The sequence below is a fragment of the Pelodiscus sinensis genome, chromosome 4, assembly GCF_052426305.1.
Source record: "Pelodiscus sinensis isolate ZL-2025 chromosome 4, ASM5242630v1, whole genome shotgun sequence".
Taxonomy (NCBI): Eukaryota; Metazoa; Chordata; order Testudines; family Trionychidae; genus Pelodiscus; species Pelodiscus sinensis.
In genome coordinates, this window is record NC_143055.1 from 59,900,005 (window position 1) to 59,917,500 (window position 17,496).

At 42.3% G+C, this 17,496-nt stretch overlaps 1 protein-coding gene across 3 annotated transcripts in view; it reads left to right on the forward strand.

The window, feature by feature from the left end:
- Positions 1 to 17,496, forward strand: part of LOC102445674 (EF-hand calcium-binding domain-containing protein 6-like) — a 114,314-nt gene that overhangs the window by 54,166 nt on the left and 42,652 nt on the right. For all 3 annotated transcript variants that reach the window (XM_075930303.2, XM_089777895.1, XM_075930302.2), the window contains one exon: positions 9,419 to 9,529. In XM_075930303.2, the coding sequence (XP_075786418.2) occupies positions 9,419 to 9,529 (111 nt within the window). The remainder of the gene's footprint in view (positions 1 to 9,418; positions 9,530 to 17,496) is intronic.

The following is a 17,496-nucleotide window of genomic DNA, read 5'->3' on the forward strand; positions in this document are numbered from 1 at the left end:
ATGGCCCACCTGGCTCAATGCAAACCTTTCCGTGGTCCACCAGTTGCTAATGAAAACTCGCCATTAATTACATAATTACGCCTGAACCATTTTGTTAGTGCAGCAGCTACGGAAAATGGTTTAATTTAACCAGTAAGAAAGGAAATATTAAATTACTAAACAGAGTAAGCACTTTAACTCCCTCATGATAGTTTATCAAACTTCATTTTAAATAAAGTAAAATATTAATCTATGTCCAATGCAAAAGGTTTCAGTGATTTCTTTATTTATAGCAGGGGTGGGGAACCCACTGACCCACAGAAAAATCAGTTGGGGACCACACAGTGAGAAACAAAAAAAACCCTCAAAAATACCCAACCCTCACTGATGTGGCCTCCAACTGAGACACCTCACTCCTCTGGCGCTTCAGCCACATGGGGCGAGGGGCAGGGACAGGAAGGACTGAGGTTCAGGGCTTCTCATGGATGAATGGGCTGAGATTCCAGGGTTGGTGGATTTTATGGACCCCCTTAGGCTCTGGGGTGGGGACAGAAATGAGGGATTCAGTGTATGGGACAGAGCTGCCAGTGAGAAGGATAGGGGCGCAGAATCTGGATGGAAGGGGGGGGTGCAGAAGAGGGTGTGGGAGGGGTGAGGTCTGGGTGAGCGGTAGAGTTCAGGAGCAGACTGGGAGTAGGGTGTCTGGCGAGGGGCGGGAGCAAAAGGAAGGGAAGGTACAGTGTGTGGCCAGAAGGGAGGGTGCAGGAGCAGGATGGGAGCAGTATTTCTGGCCAAGGGAAAGGGTGCAGGAGCAGGCTGGGAGTTGGGGTGTCTGGTCATGGGAGACAGTGCAGGACTGGGCTGGGTGAAGGGTGTCTGACCAGGGAGGAGGATGCAGGAGTAGGCTGTTGGGGGAGTGTCTGGCCAGAGGGGAGAGTGAGGAAGTGGACTGGAAGTGCAGAGTCTCAGCAGAAGGGTGGGGGTGGGGGTCTGGGCATAAGGAGGGAAGGGGGGCACATACTTGCTTTTGCACTCCACACTGCTCCCATACATGGTGTCCCAGGTATTGCCTCCCACTGCTCCCATTGGCTGCAACTCTGGCCAATGGGAGCAGTGGGGAAAACCTCCAGTCAGTGTGTCCATTTGCAGCCAGGGGAGATGGAGCGGCAGCGCATGGAGCTGTTTCTGGCTCTGCTTCTTCCCCACAAGCCAGATCCTGTGGGGAGGCTCAGGGTGCTCCCCCCCTCCCCGGGAAGCCAGTACTGGTACTCCAACCTCATGGAGGGCACGAGGCTGGCGTGGAAATGTGGACTCCCAGCTGCTAAGGGAGGGAGGATGGAACCAAGGTTGGGGGCTGATCTCGAGCCACGGACCACCTGGAAGGCATCTGTGGACCATTAGTGGCCTGCGGACCACAGTTTGAGAACCACTAATCTAGACTGTTGGTGCTTGCACTCACTTGAGCACAAGAGAAGTGGGAGAGCTAATGGGGGCCAGAGCTACTGCTCATCCCAGAAAGGGAGTGACTTGATCATCGTTCACATTGGCTACCAGCCAGAGGCTAGCACTTAGGTCACTAGGGGGAAATGTCAAACTAAGATACACAACACCAGCTGTGTGACTAGCGTAGCTGGAGTTGATGTACTTTAGTTCAACTTATCATGGCATCTCCACTCTAGGGGGTCAATGGAAGAAACTCTCATGTCAATTCCCCTTACTATTCTTACCCTGGTGGAATACCGAAGTTGATGGGAATGTGATCAGTGGTGGATTTAACAGGTCTTAGACCTGCTAAATCAATGCCTGGGAAAATTGATCTCAGCAGCGGTAAGTATACAAAAGGCCTGAGGAAGTGCATGGTGCCACCTTTTAAATGATGTTGTAGTTGCTGCTTTGGAGTCTGTTTCCATTATCCTGATGAAAGTTTGTGTGTCTTTGTCTCATGCAGGCAGAAAGTCTTCAGTGGCTGGTGCTTGGGCATTGTCCCTCTCTACCATCCCTCACATCTCCAGCCATTACTACACCCAGCTCTCTTCCACTACTGCTTCCATGTTGCATCTCACCACTGATTCAAAGCCCCGACAGAGCCCTCAGTTTCTGAACAGTCTCAGGCCAATCACACTAATTTAGGATATGTCTACCCAGCATCTGGAAAGCGTAATTCCCAGTGATGATAGACAGATTCTCACTAGCTCTGCTTGCTAGTGTCTAAAAGTAGCAGTGTGGACATGGTAGCAAGCGTGTAGACTTGGAATAGCTTTATGAGTGTGTACCCAGGGCATCAGGTGAAATTGGGCTTGAGCAGCACTAGCACATGTGTGCTTACTCATGCCAGGAATCATATGTCCCAGCTGCTATGTAGATGTACTCTTATTTTCTTTCCTACATTAACCATCTCACTGTCTAGAATCTATAGGTAAATGTTTGAGACATGGAGAAATGTCAATAAACATTTTTGAGGTAGTAGAAGATAGCCATTATTTGATTTTCAGCTAATGGCTTTTTCAGTATATAAAATACTATTTGTTATAATCACTTATAGCTCCATTCATGTCCTTTTTAAAATCAAGGGAATGATCGCCACTGACGTTTATAGCAGTTGTGGGGTTGAAAGGGATAGATGTAAATTATTGAATGCCAAGTAATTTTGTATTAAAAATTTCTAAGAGTATTTAGTTTAGAGAGACAAGAAATCAGAGGCTAGCTCTTATGGATTGTTTCTCTTGCTGCCAACTTTGGGGTGTGGCCTCCACTATCTAGTTGCATGCGTTCCTTTACATCCGTTAAGGGACACCATGATTAAAAACAACAAATTGATCACATTTCTTAACTAGAGTTATTTTATGATTAAATAAGGAAAAGAAAACCTTAAACAACACAAATAACACAAACACAAATGATAAATTGGTTTTGTCCATAGTCCATTACATTCTCTTCTATATGTTTGTCTGTGATGAGCTTTTAGCAGAGATTACATCTCAGGGTATGAGTATGTTTGAAGTATGCTTTCACAGAGCCAGTAATTTCAGACTCAGGTATATTGTTTCCCAAAAGTTCGGGGAGTTAATTCTTTACTATATCCTTAGATAATAAAGAATGTTTATAGATGTGGAAAATAACTTTGTTTCAGAGCAGTCAGGCAGTTGGTTATTAATAAATAATCAACCAGTTTGTTGATGCCAAAATAAGCAATCTTAAATACCTTTTGATACTGAAAAAAAATATCTGAATCAGTTGCTTTAAATAAGTTATTTTAAGGAGCTGACTTGAGATAGGCCATTTAACCAATATTAAGAAGAATCTTAATAAAATGTCTCATTTCTCTGTTTACCATCATTTACTTCTGTTTGCTCTGCAAGAATACATGGTTTAATCACTTCAGGATTAACAGAAAAAAATCTTTTAATCTTTTAAATTACAAAAGTATTTAAATATTCAAACAAAATAATTACAGGAATTTTAAATCTGTTCCCTTGGCAGTGTTTTAGTTTATGTCTCTCAACAACAACAAAAAGTCACCAAAGTATGCTTGTGCCCTCTGTGGACAGATTGGCTATATCTACCTCGCGGCTTCTTGCGTGAGTAATATGCAAATGAGGCTAAGCGTGGAATATCGCCGAGCCTCATTTGCATACCTAATGAGCCACCATTTTAGATCCCTGGGAAGCACTCTGGGGAACTGCGGAAGGCCTCCCAGAGGCCAATAAATTTGAATTAGTGGCACTGAAGTGTCCACACTAACATTATTTCAAAATTACTATTTCAGAATTAGCATTACTTCTTGTGAAAAGCAGGAGTACAGAGTTCTAATTCTGTGGCTTGTTATTTAGAAATAATGGGCTTGGTAGTGTGGATGCACCACTTATAAATTCGAACTTGTGGGGCTTATTTAGGAATAAGGCCCTAGTATAGACCAGGACATAGGGAATTCCCAGCTGAGGTGATCCAGCTGCTTTCAGGACCCTTAGCATCACCAGAGAGGAGCAAAGAGGCCAGAATGCAAGAGAGAATCTGGCCTTGGATTCAGTGAAGATAGAATTTAAGGTCAAACCCTGGTCTCATTGAAACCAGTTGCTCAAATCCATTGAGTTCAGTGGGATTTGGCATTTTATCAACTGTCCAACAAGCTTCATTTTTCAAACTGCCAAAGACAGATTGCTGCTTGTTCTTTCACTTTTACTAGTACTTCAGCACCATTACTTTTTCTTTATGGATGCTTGATGTTCTCTGATGAAATGCCCAGGGAAACTAAGGCCACATCTACACTGCAGATCTATTTGGGGATACCAGAAGTATCCCAAAATAGCTATTCCATTTCTTTAAAGCAGCCCGTTATTTCAGAATAGATTTCAAAATAACAGGCACGCTATTCCGGTGTTCCATGAGGGTTGAGGGACATTTCGGAATAGCACTTTATTACCTCGAAATTACCTCGAAATAAGCTATCCAATTTGCATAGCACAAATTGCGTAGCTTATTTTCAGGTAAGGGTGCAGTGTAAATGCACCCTAAGAGGGCTATATTGCAAAAACAACTACAGCAAGTTTGCCAGCGCAAAACTTGATTTTTTTTTTTTTTTTGCCTACCAAATTTTCGTGCTCAGACCAGATAGTTGTGTATTAGGTTGTAATTGTTTCTTGACTTGATTACTGCACGCTCCTCTGCTCTCTCCTTGATACCTCCACATCTCTGGCCTAGCCTGTCCAAAATTCAGCTTCTCACATGATCTTCCTTGCCTGTCAATCTGACCATGTCAGAGGAGGTTGTGAAGACCAGGACTTTAACAAGGTTCAAAAAAGAACTAGATACATTCATGGAGGATAGGTCCATCAATGGTGATTAGCCAGGATGGGTAGAAATGGTGCCCGTTGCCTCTGTTTTGTCAGGGATATTATTTTGGATACTATCAGGCAGAGGAGAGTTCCAAGCCATGAAGTGACATTGATTAGACTGAGATGCTATGTTTCCTGTGAAGTTAATACAGGCATCCTGTTCTGTCTCCTCTAAGACTGACATCACCAGATCTGTTCCTGGCTTGTGAATTGGCTGGAATCTTGCACAGAAATGATTCATCACCACGTATGGTTTAATGAGACCCTAATTCAGGGATGATTAGTTACTTTATAATTTCACCTCGACTTCTCTGTTAACAAGTCTCATATTTTGTATCAGCGACTATCTAAATGGACTTAATCCTCCAGCCAACATATATCTGTTTCTCAAACCTTACCCATTTACACCAGCCTTTGTAAATGTGCCCCAGAGAATTCTGTGATTCATCTCTTGTGCAGTGCTGCTGGGTATTAATAAATAGTGGCTGCATTTCAGTGATGGATGACATGATCACTGTGCTTACTGGGTTTGTATGCATTGGTTTAGTTTATAAAGCATTAAGGGTCCTTTTGGTATGAAAGGTCCAATATTGTTATTTAGAATAATTTGGCATATGCAAAATGTCCACTTCAGTAACGGTTCTTTCCACACTGGTAGGCATAATGGATGTAATGTAGTCACAGCATGTTCCCTAAAATCCTGGGATCAGTAACATTAAATAGGTCTTTGGAATTTAAATAATGGATAAAATGTCAGAATACAAGGTTGGTATAGACTCAATATACCTCTTTCCCAGTGCTTACTTTCTCCAGACCTTTCTCTTATATTTCCTTAATTCTTAGATGTAGTATTTAAGGCAGAAAGATGAGGCACATTTCAGCAGTCTGCAAAGCCCCATCTTTCTACCCCACTGTCCTACACACAACACACCATTCCTTCATCAGAAGAAAAGTTCTGGGCAGGTAAGTAGGCCAAATGTTCAGGACCCGATTCATTGTGCCCAGTCATGTTTGGTGATCTGGAAGCTAATCTAAGTTGCACACAGTCACAGGGACTCTGGCGACTTTGGTTTCACCATTGATTTGAAAGACACATATACAGATCTTCTGTGAACGTCCTCTGGTTGTGGTTTGTCAGGTCCAGAAATCTTCCACTGATATTTCTGTGCCAACTCCAGTCTTTGAGGCCTCACCCAATACACACTATTCTATCTCAATGACACCAGCCTACATTCAGGGAAACTCTACTGACATCAGGGATATTATTTTGGATAGCTGGCTTGATTCTTCAAGGACTTGTGAATCCTTAACTTGTGCAAACTATTGTAGCTCAGTTGAATTCAGTTTTCACTAGCTGAGGGTCTGACCCTATGGATCTATGAATATCTCGTGTGTTGTGGTATCATCCTCCCCTCTCCCCATGGTTCAACAACGTGAGAGGGCCAGTCTTCCACCCCTACAGCCAGGGCTTGCTTTTGCCAGGGCTGAGCCCTGACACCTCTAGGCTTGACGATTCCTCGCCCCAGCATCTCTGGGCTTGCCACATCAGTTATGACATTTAAAAAATTGCTTGAGCCCCAGCACCTCTTTCATTACAAATTAAGCACTGCCTACAGCCCTCAATACCTTTGGATCTGGGAGGAAATCCTATTGCAGCTACCTTCCTGTTGCCAGCTGCCCTCTGATTGCAGGAGAGTATGACATTCCAGCAGGGACACAGCAGGGCTCACGACTGGGGATTGCTTGCACCATGCTGCACTGCATATGAAAATCGTCCAGAGACAAAAGTGAAGGAGGTGTCTCTGGTTGATGACTGAAGTTTCATGGGGAACTTGGATGTTGGTTTGCTGAGAGAGGAGCTGGACAGTTTTCTAGGTGAATCACTGTCTCCCCAAAGGCTGTTGGAAGTTTCTACACCTGGAAACACAGGGAAAAGAGTGCCAAGGAGCTGTAAAATACTATCATTCCTAGTTTTTAACTGACCCTCCCATTGCTATTATCAAAGTTCACAGATGACACTAAGTGAGGGGGAGAGGTAGATACCTTGGAGGGCAGGGATAGGGTCCAGAGTGACCTAGACAAATTGGAGGATTGGGCCAAAAGAAATCTGATGAGATTCAACAAGGACAACCATAGAGTCCTGCACTTGGGATGGAAGAATCCCAAGCATAGTTACAAGCTAGGGACAAAGCAGCAGTTTGGCAGAAAAGAACCTGGGGATTGTAGTGGATGAGAAGCTGGATATGAATCAACAGTGTGCCCTTGTAGCCAAGAAGGCTGATGGCATATTAGAATGCAGTAGGAGGAGCATTGCCAGCAGATCTAGGGAAGTGATTATCCCCCTTTATTTGGCACTGGTGAGGCCACATCTGGAATATTGCATCCAATTCTGGGCCCCCATTGCAGAAAGGATGTGAATGCATTGGAGAAAGTCCATCGGAGGACAACAGAATTGATTAGGGGGCAGGAGCACATGACCTATGAGGAGAGACAGAGGGATTTGGGCTTATTTAGTCTTCAGAAGAGGAGAGTGAGGGGCGATATGATAGTCTTCAACTTGGACTTGATGACCTCCTGAGGTCTCTTCCAGCCTTACGATTCTATGAAAGTCCAAGTGAAGAGATTTATCATTTCTTTTGAACAGATCATAGCTATTTTGTTGTCCTGCTGCTTAGATTACTTCCGTAATACTATGAATTCTACTTTACTTTTCCCCAGACTGTAATGTACTTATATAAACAATGACAAATTCTGATATTAAATTACTGAAAAGTTGCTGTTTTTTCTCTCCTTGTGTCTTCTATGTGGCCTTGATTGGGAAACATGTTTGCCTGCCTATCACTGTGTCTTATCTGATGTGGCTCTCACTACTGAGGTATTTTAGCAGCCACTAAAATGATAAAAGACACAGAGATGAAATTTCACTCTCTTTCCCTACCCCTCCAGTCAGCAGAAACTAGACTTAGTTTATTTTGTATGATTTATTTTGGTTGGAGATTATCCATCTTTTGTTGAAGATGGTTCTCATTTTAAAATAAGTAGTGACTCAAATGTACTAAGTCCCCAGTCCTGCAGGTCAGCCCTTTGGGCACGTTTACGCAGCAGGGCTAAAGCTGAAATAAGCTACACAACTCGAGCTACGTCATTTGTGTAGCTTAAGTTGAAATAGCTTAACTCAGCTTTAGGCGCTGTTTACACAGCAGGAAGTCCAAGATACAGCACTCTTCCTCCGACTTCCCTTACTCCTCATATAATGAAGGTAACAGGAGTCGGAGTAAGAAGTCTTCCAGCTCGCCATTATTTTGACATTGTCAAAATAACTGCTTGCTGTGTAGACGTGGACTATGTTGTTTCAGAATAACGTTAGTTATTCCAAAATAATGCTGCTGTGTAGACATAGCCTTTGAGTCCTAGTGGTCCCCTCAGTAGTAACCAATGCTACTTTTGATCATATACCCAATAATTTATCTCCAAAAGGCATGGCAGCATGATTTAATTATCACAATGGTTTCTCTGGAAACTGGTTTTATTGGATCATAGTAGCTAGGTTAGGCTTCATATTCTATTCTTCATTTGGGGAAAAAAAGACTATGAGTAATTGCTTAATTTTATTCTTTGATGATGTAGTCTCATTATATCAGCAATACCGAGTTGTAAATGTAACTTAGTGAAGCTGTAGTGAAAGAGCATCTGTTGAGAGCAACTGCAAAAAACAATTGACTCTGCCCATTTCCATAGACTTCCTGAAAAATAAACCAGGTCAGAGAAAACATGGTACAAAATCAGCCTTTCTTCTTGTTCCAAATGTTTGAGAGTCAGAACTCTCTAGAAGTAGTTGTGGAGTTTAGAACAAATGATACCCCTAGAGAGTATTTTCTAGAGTTATATAAAATGCCAAAGGATGGTGATGAAAATCAAAATAACATATAAATGTTATGTTTAGTGTATGCTTTCATTGCCTTTGCAAAAGGAAAGCATATCCCCCCAAAAGTCAGCTGTGTCTTACCAGCTTTGCAAAATGATGAATGAATGCCTTGTTCATTATTATTGCTTAAGTCATTCCTATTTATGCCAGTATTTCGAGGATTATGTTTTGGTTGTTCTTGAGAGATGAAAACACTTTCTTGCTGATGAATAAACACTGCCACTTTTTAAATATTTGTATGCAAAATGTCTTTAAAGCCATTATGAAATGCTTTCCAAAAGCATTAAGAAGCTGTTTTTCGAAAAGCCACTTTTTCTCTACATTTTCTTTCATGCTAAACAGTCCAAATGAAAGGCCTTTCAGAGTTAACTAGTTTCAGCAATACCAGTGTTTTAGTGTAATGAATAACTTTTTATAGAGGACAATTGCAACAGTTCAATATGCTAGTATTTCTATTTCTGTGCCCCACCAATGCGGGATTCTGTAGTAGAATTTCTTTCTTTGAGAAAGCTGAAGCGATCAAAACCCTGATTAACCTCTGATATTCACGTGGTGCTCTTGATCTTGAGGACCGAAGCAATAACAAAGAGTTAATGGCAGCCATATGCTTAGGGTATTGTGGGTACTGTTGACCCAAAAGTGAACTCCGTGAGTGACTGCTGCTAACTGCTGTTTGTTTCAGGTTTGGCGTGGAGATTACTGATGAAGAGTTTGAGCTGCTACTTGACAGAATCCCCCTTGATGAAGATGGAAATGTCAGATACCCCCAGTTCATGGCCATGTTTGATTCTCGGTACTCAGCTTAAACGTTTTATTTCTCATTTGTTAGTAGATTTTTTTGTTTAATCTAAGAGGCTTACATAACATTTCTAAACAAGCTTTGATTTCTTAAATGTGCTTCTTTATTTCATTTATTTCATAACACTTAAGACTATATGATACTATCAGCACATTTTATTTATAACATAATTGCACTTTAAAAATTCTTAGTATATTATATTATGAAGAGTACACCAGTGAGATAAAAATTTGCATGTATATATCTAGTGTTAAGGAATATGATAAACTTGTAAGTACAAACTAATGATTTCTAAAAACAGTAATAGATGCTTTTAATACCTGTGTAAGAACATACTGCATTTGCAGATACTATATATAGCTTAGAATACTTTTGAGAGAGGCAGTTGCTTTATAGAGGTTTTACTATTCAATTTCGTAAGGCTGAGATATGGATCAAATTTGGATTAAAAATGACATTTTTTACGTGATATTTTATTTGGGAAAATTAGGGTCTGATCCTGAAAACCATTTATCGTGTGAGTAGCACTGTAGATAGAAGATAGATATGGTTTTATTCAAGCTGTGCAGACTACTTGTTGGAGTAAAGTGTGAAGAAACTAGTCCTTAAACTGGAATAGAAAATGATCACAACTTGCACAATACTCTAATGATGGGAAAAGCAAGACGTATTTTCAATTAGCTGCTGAAAGCTTAGGATCCCAATGTTGACGAGGAGTCCTGTGGCACCTTATAGACTAACTGAAGTGTAGGAGCATAAGCTTTCGTGGGCAAAGACCCACTTCGTCAGATGCATGTACATGCATCTGACGAAGTGGGTCTTTGCCCACGAAAGCTTATGCTCCTACACTTCAGTTAGTCTATAAGGTGCTACAGGACTCCTCGTCGCTTTTGCAGATTCAGACTAACACGGCTACCCCTCTGATACATGATCCCAATGTTGTAATTCTTATGTACATCAAGCTCCTAAATTTTGTTGTGCGGAGTCTGCAAGGTTGAGACTTTATACTGGGAACAATTAATAAAGGTCCTTTTAATCTTTAGACAATAAATATGAATTTCCCATATCTTTTCTATGAAAAGTTTTGTATGCGAGGGTAAACTTATAAATGACAGTCTTCACTTGTGCATGTTCCATTTTGGGCATGCACCTACTTCTGCTTACATATTGAAAACATCTGTATGCATGTTTACACTTGTTTGTGCTTTTTAAATAATCTCAAACATACATGTGTGCCAGTATTAGAATTTGTAGCCACTGAGGCCATGGGATTTGGAAGTGCAAATTCCAAATGTATATGTTAGAGCTATTTAAAGGGCATGCCCAAGTAGTCAAGTTTTTAGTAGGTGTTCACACCTTCATACTACCAGTGCAAGTAAATATTCACTTTGCTTTATTAACACATGCATGAAGGCCAGGTATAAGGTTTTGGAGAGCATTTACCTTCAGTTGTATTGAAACCATATGTGTTACTATATAATAAAATGTAATGTACACACTTCAAACCTGGCCAATTTTCACATCTCCTTGATTCCATCTCCTCCCATCTTTTTAGGGTATGTTTACATCACCACAGCCACTACCGTGGCACAGTCATACAGCTGTGGTGCTGCAACGGTGCCATTGTAGCATCATCATGTAGGCGCTTGCTACAGTAATGAAAGGGGTTTTTCAATTGCTGTAGTTAATCCACCCTCTCAGGAGGCAGAAGTTAGGAATACTGACAAATTCTTTAGCAGAAGGAAGTGAAAGTCTCATGACAGAAAATAGAAGAGGCAGCAAAACAAGAGCAAGAGTTGGTTTGTGTAAGGCTAGATCTGGCATATGAGAATTGTCACCAATAGCTCAAACAGGCACTAACTACACTGTGAACCATGAAACTGTGGCACTGGGGCTTCCTGATAGTGGTGTAATAAAAGGTCCCAACATAAACAAAAGGCCTTTTGCCCCTCCCGGGCTCAGAGTTCATCCGGAGCTACTCTCTACGGGGTCATCTGGACCCCATAAACCCATGCTAAGTGAAGTTGTACTGGTCAGAAGAGACAACAGATTACCATTTAATCCCTCTTGCAACAGAAGCACATCATCTGCTCAATGCGTTTCACACCTACAGCTGGGGCAGATCTGCTTCCTGTCCAGCCCTGCTACACCCCTTGCCTTCTCCACTCCATCTTTAGTCTGTGTCTGCCTCTGAACTTCTGATTCCTAACTCCTGACTCTGACCCTGGGCTTGTCCCATGATCATGTCTCAGGTTCCAACTTCCATGAAGACAGAGGCAAAGAAAGCATTGAGTACTTCAGCTTTTCCCACATCATCTGTCACTAGGTTGAGACACCCCACACCCTCTCTGATCACCCTCTTATTGCTAACTTGCCTGTAGAAACCTTTCTTACTATCCTTCACATCCCTTGCTAACTGCAGTTCCAATAGCACTTTCGCCTTCCTGATAATTCCCCTGCATTCTTGAGCAATATATTTTTACTTCTCCCTAGTCATCTGTCCAAGTTTCCACTTCTTGTAAGCTTCCTTTTTGTGTTTAAGCTCACCAAGGATTTCCCCTGTAAGCCAATCTGGTCGCCTACCATATTTGCTTTTCTTGCTGCACATCGGAATGGTTTCTTCCTGTTCCTTTAATAAGGCTTCTTTAAAATACTGCCAGCTCTCCTAGACTCCTTTCCCCTTCATGTAAGCATCCCTGGAGAATCCTGCCCCAGTCATGCAAGTCATCCCACCAAGTCTCCGTTATTCCAATCAAATCATAGTTTTTTGACTGGGTCAGGGCTTGTAATTCTCCTGTTTGTTTCCCAGGCTCCTTGCATTTGTGTACAAACACCTTAAATAACCAGTTGATCACCCTACCTTCTCCATCCGAATCAGGGGTCCTCCCTTGTTGCTCGTTCCTCCTTGTGTTTCTTCCTGGTATCTGACTTCCTCATTTACCGCAGGGCTTTGGTCACCGTCCCCCAACGACACTAGTTTAAAGCCCTTCTCACTAGGTTTGCAAGCCTGACCACAAAGATGCTCTTTCCTCTCTTGGTTAGGTGGATCCCATCTCTTCCTAACAATCCTCGTGCCCGGAACAGAGTCTCATGGTCGAAGAAACCAAAGTCCTCTCTCCGACACCACCTGTGCAACCATGCATTTACTTCCTCAATTTGATGATCCTTACTCGGACCGTTTCCTTTGACAGGGAGGATGAACTATAACACCACTTGCGCTTCAAATTCCTTGATCCTTCTTCCCAGCACTACATAATCTGCTGTGACCTACTCAAGATCATTCATAGCCGTATCGTTAGTTCCTACATGGAGAAGCAGGAAGGTAGTGATCTGAAGGTTTAATCACTTTTGGAAGACTCTTGGTCACATCCTGAATGTGAGCTCCCGGTAAGCAGCACACTTCTCGAGATTGCAGGTCTGGATGGCAGATGGATGACTCAGTCCCTCTTAGGAGGGAGTCCCCAACCACCACCACCTGTCTTCTTCTTTTGGGTGGGGTGGTCATGGAACCCCTATCCCTAGGACTACGCATACCATGCATGTGGCCATCCTCTTGCACTCATACAAGCCTCAAGAATACCAAGTTCTCTACATTAGTAGGTGACTTTTACCTTAGGAAACCAGATAACTTGCTATTTAAATAAATGTCTGGTGATCCCCTGGACAGAAGGAATTCCAAAATTATCCCCGGGAGTCTTTCATCCTATTCATAGTTCATGTTCCCCTCTGGTGGTCACATACTATAAAAAAAACAGTCTGTAGTTTTAGCCATTGGTGCCTGGCCTTAGCCAGCATGAAGCACTCTTCAAACAGAAACTAGAAATGCTGATTTCTGTTCCCTAAATGATGAGACGCTGATGACCCACGGTGAGTGCTCTCTCCAGTGCATTTACATACAATGGTGTTTGCTACTCCAGAGGACTCAGCTACTGGAGTTGGATCCACTCAGGAAGAGCAAGATTCAAAACCCCTTCTCTCCTGTGTACTTGACATACCCAACAGAAAAGGATTAAGGTCTGGGAGATCAGTGCAGCTGGAACTACTCAGGCAACTAGGCTCAGCTTTCCATACTGGATAGCAGGAGGAAGTATGGGACTGGGTGGGGAAGAGAATGCCCTCTGATCATAGGAGTGGGTCAGAAGCTCAGAATAAGATGATATGTGTTTATTTTGCGGGCATTACCCCCTGCCACTTTCATTGGCTGTGATTCCTGGCCAGTGGAAGTAATTAGGGTAGAGCCTGCAGGTTCCTGAGCTAGCTTCCCTGTGCTGCTGGTTCCCTAGCTGGGGGGAGGGGAGACTGCAGTGTGCAAAGCTGCTTCTTCCTACCCCACCAGGCAGATCTGGCCATGCGAGGGCTTTAGCATTTACTTGCCACTGCTTTCCTCCTCTGTGGAGGGAGGGGAGACCCCTGAGCCTCACAAGCTGGATCAAAGGAAGCGGGTGCCAAGATCCAGGCCAGAGGCCATAGGTTCCCTATTTCTGATCTATACCGTGTTTTGTAGTTTATTTATTTCACATGATTTATGAATGGTCATTTTAGCCACTTCCTTTCACAGCAGTGACTCAGTGTCATTCTCACACGATGAGCAACACAGCAGGAACTGACTTGTAATATTTTGAGAGATTGTGCTATAATTGATCTTTTTACAGTATGCACAGAAATAAATTTGCCTATGACCAGGCAAATTATTTAGAGTTGGAATTTGAAAAGTGCTCACAGTTGGCCTAACCCTGCTGTCATTTCAGTCAATAGCAAAACTCCCATTCATTTCAGTGGGAACAGTTAGGCCATAAGTGCTTTTGAAATTTTCTCCCTAAATAATCCGCATTTCTATATACATTGTATAAAGATGGATTATAGCACAGTCTTCCTTAAAATGCTGATGGATTAGTTCCTCCTGCTACACTGCTCATAAGGGGTCTGTCACCACTGTGAAAAGCAATGAGACAAAATTGCTATATAGACTGATTAATTTGCCACACACACAAGTTATTTTATGCAGTGGTAGTGTCACCATATTAGTCTCAAAATGGTAGAAGGAATAAGTGGGTGAGGTAGTATCTTATATTGGACCACCTTGTGCTGGTGAGAGAGAGAAGCTTTCAATCTATGCCGAGCTCTTCTTTATGTCTGGGAAATATACTCAGCTAAATGCAAGATGGAACAGATATTTTTAGCATAAGTAGTTAACACATTTTTCAAGGAACCGTTCAAGGTAACACTCCTCCAGTCACAGGGGGAGAAAGGAAGGACTCAGCTTGGCTCTAGATCCTGCCAGAACAACAAATGCCCAGCTTGCTGATATATTATTGCTACAATGATCAACGCCTCCCACAGCATACTTTGAAGATCCATGAGTGCTACACATACCTATCATTTCATCTACTGTACTAAATGACCCAATTACAACTATGTGGGTAAATCAGACAATCAAATTAACTCATGCGGGGGGGAGGGCGGCAGAATGATAAAAGACTAAAGCACCTCATCACTTGTGTGTAAACTCTTTTCACAAAGCAGTCACTCTGTATATGACTTGGTCCTCATTTTTAAATGAAACCTGCACAACACTTTCAAAAGACGAGCCGGGAGCTTGCATTCATAGCTTTGCTGGACACTAAAAATCATCGACTGAACAGAGATACTGGATTTATGGCTTATTCCAACGATCTGACACATACTAACAATGTACCCCAGTTGTCTTACCCTCCCTTTTATTCTCTCCTATGATTAGAGGGATGTTACTGAGTCATTTCACTTTGAATGGTCCTTGAAATATGTGTTAATTAAATATGTGTTTAGACATATGCTAAACAGTCTGTTCCACCTTGTATACAACTGTAACACTCTTTGTGCCTTTCCCAGACCTGAAGAAGAGCTCTGTTTGGCTCAAAAGTTTCCCTGTCACACCAACAGATGTTGGTCCAATAAAAGATATTACCTGGGGTGGGTATATCATTACTGTGTATTTATTTGTATTGAAATAGCACTAATCAGGATTGAGGCCCCATTGTGCTAATCTTTATAGATACAGATAACATAAAACAGCCTCTATGCCAAAGAGTTTGCAATCTAGCTATGTTGTTTTATTAGACTAAGACAAGTAATTATAGCAACCAACCACATTGCTAAGGACCACATTAGAAATCAAAGACAACAGACAATGGAGAAATATCAGCTCTTTCAGCCCTGTCTAAGAAGGAGCTAAGACTAGAGGTCAGATACAAGTTAAAGTATATTCCTAATTCACCCTCCTCAAACCTGCCCCTCCCCCAACATTGGAAGTGTTCAGAATGCTGCCAGTCTATGCACACATGGATTTCCTACTTCTGATTTGTGAGTCAAACAAAAATAAGCATCACAGCATATTTTGGTTCCTTCTCTCTTCTGCAGTTTCTGCTGTGCCTTAGGTGTCAGGCAACCTTATTACAACAGCTTTCATTTTTTAACTGGCTCCCAAAGATCTTCACAGAATTAAACAATTCCTTTATAGCATTAAAAGCAGAAGGCTGTTTCCCAACACAATCTGAAGTAATGAGGACTTGCTGAGGCAGAAAGACACACAATGGGTGTTTCAAGCATCAGGAATTGTGTAGGAAGGAAGCTTATGCACCAGTAGGGGCAAGATTATGTGAGAGAAGTAGAAGGACAAGGTCATTGAATGAGGCTGGAACAACATCGTTAAGGGGTTTACATCAAGGATAATTTTCAGTGTAACCTGAAGTGTGTGGATAGCAAATGGAGACATATGAGGATAAAAATGGTGTGGTCACACTTTTTTATAAATATGGATTTGGGAAACAGCATACAGCACACACTGGAATGTAGAGAGCTGGTATACAGAGAGGTCATAGGCAAGGCAAGCTTTAAAATGCATGAGTTTTCTTTCTCCTTGGTCTGGGTAGGGTTCATACTACACTTACCAACATGCTTATGGAGACTTAGCCTCCCGACAGTTGTCTTAAAAACACCTGACACCTGGGGCTGGAATGTCCTTGTCCACTAGAAGCTTTTGTGTATATTTTGCTGAATTTTCAGTTATTTAACTGTAGATCCAAGCATATTCATCAATATTTACATACGTTATCAAAATAGCTGTCCTATTCCTCCTTCCATTTACAGAAATCTGAGATGGTCTGTCAAGGAAAACCATAACATTCCAGAACATAAATCATAGACTCATAGAACACTAGAACAGGAAGGGACCTCGAGAGATCATCAACTCCAGTCCCCTGCCCTCACTGCAGGACCAAGCACTGTCTAGACCAGTGTTTCTGAAAGTGATCCAGAAAACCACTTTGAGAAAAACATTAACTGGCTGCCCCGGTTTGTTTATTTACTTGCGCCGCAGCCACGGAGCCTCACGGCTCCCATTGGCTCTGTTTCACTCTTAGCAGCCAAGCGGAGCAGTGGGAAGTGGTGGCCCGGCCCACGCCACATCCCGCAGCTCCCTTTGGCTGCAAAGAGCGAAACAGAGCCAATGGGAGCAGTGAGGCTCCATGGCTGTGGCGCAAGTAAATAAACAAACCGGGGCAGCCAGTTAATGTTTTTCTCAAAGTGGTTTTGTGGAGCACTTTCAGAAACTCAGATCTAGACCATCCCTGATAGATAAATGAACGGAATAGAATTCACTAACTTAAAAGTGCAACTTTTCTAACTTTCTTCTCCCTTCCATTTCATTGATGCCTTCTCTCTGGCAAGTTTAATCTTTTTAAGCTCCCCTTTTCCAGGGGGTACATGTTTTGCAAATGTGCCTCACTAGTACAGCCTGAGTGCAGAAATATTTGTTAGCTTTTCTAACCAGTAGGAGAAGGGCATGTTTTACACACCTTCCCTGTCTGTCAGCTTCATACAGCTCATCCAACTCTGCCATAAAGTTGTTGCCTATTCTAATAGGCAGTTGCATTGGTCGCTCAATAAAGAAGCCATATTAATTTCTGGCAGATGGCCAGTGGCTG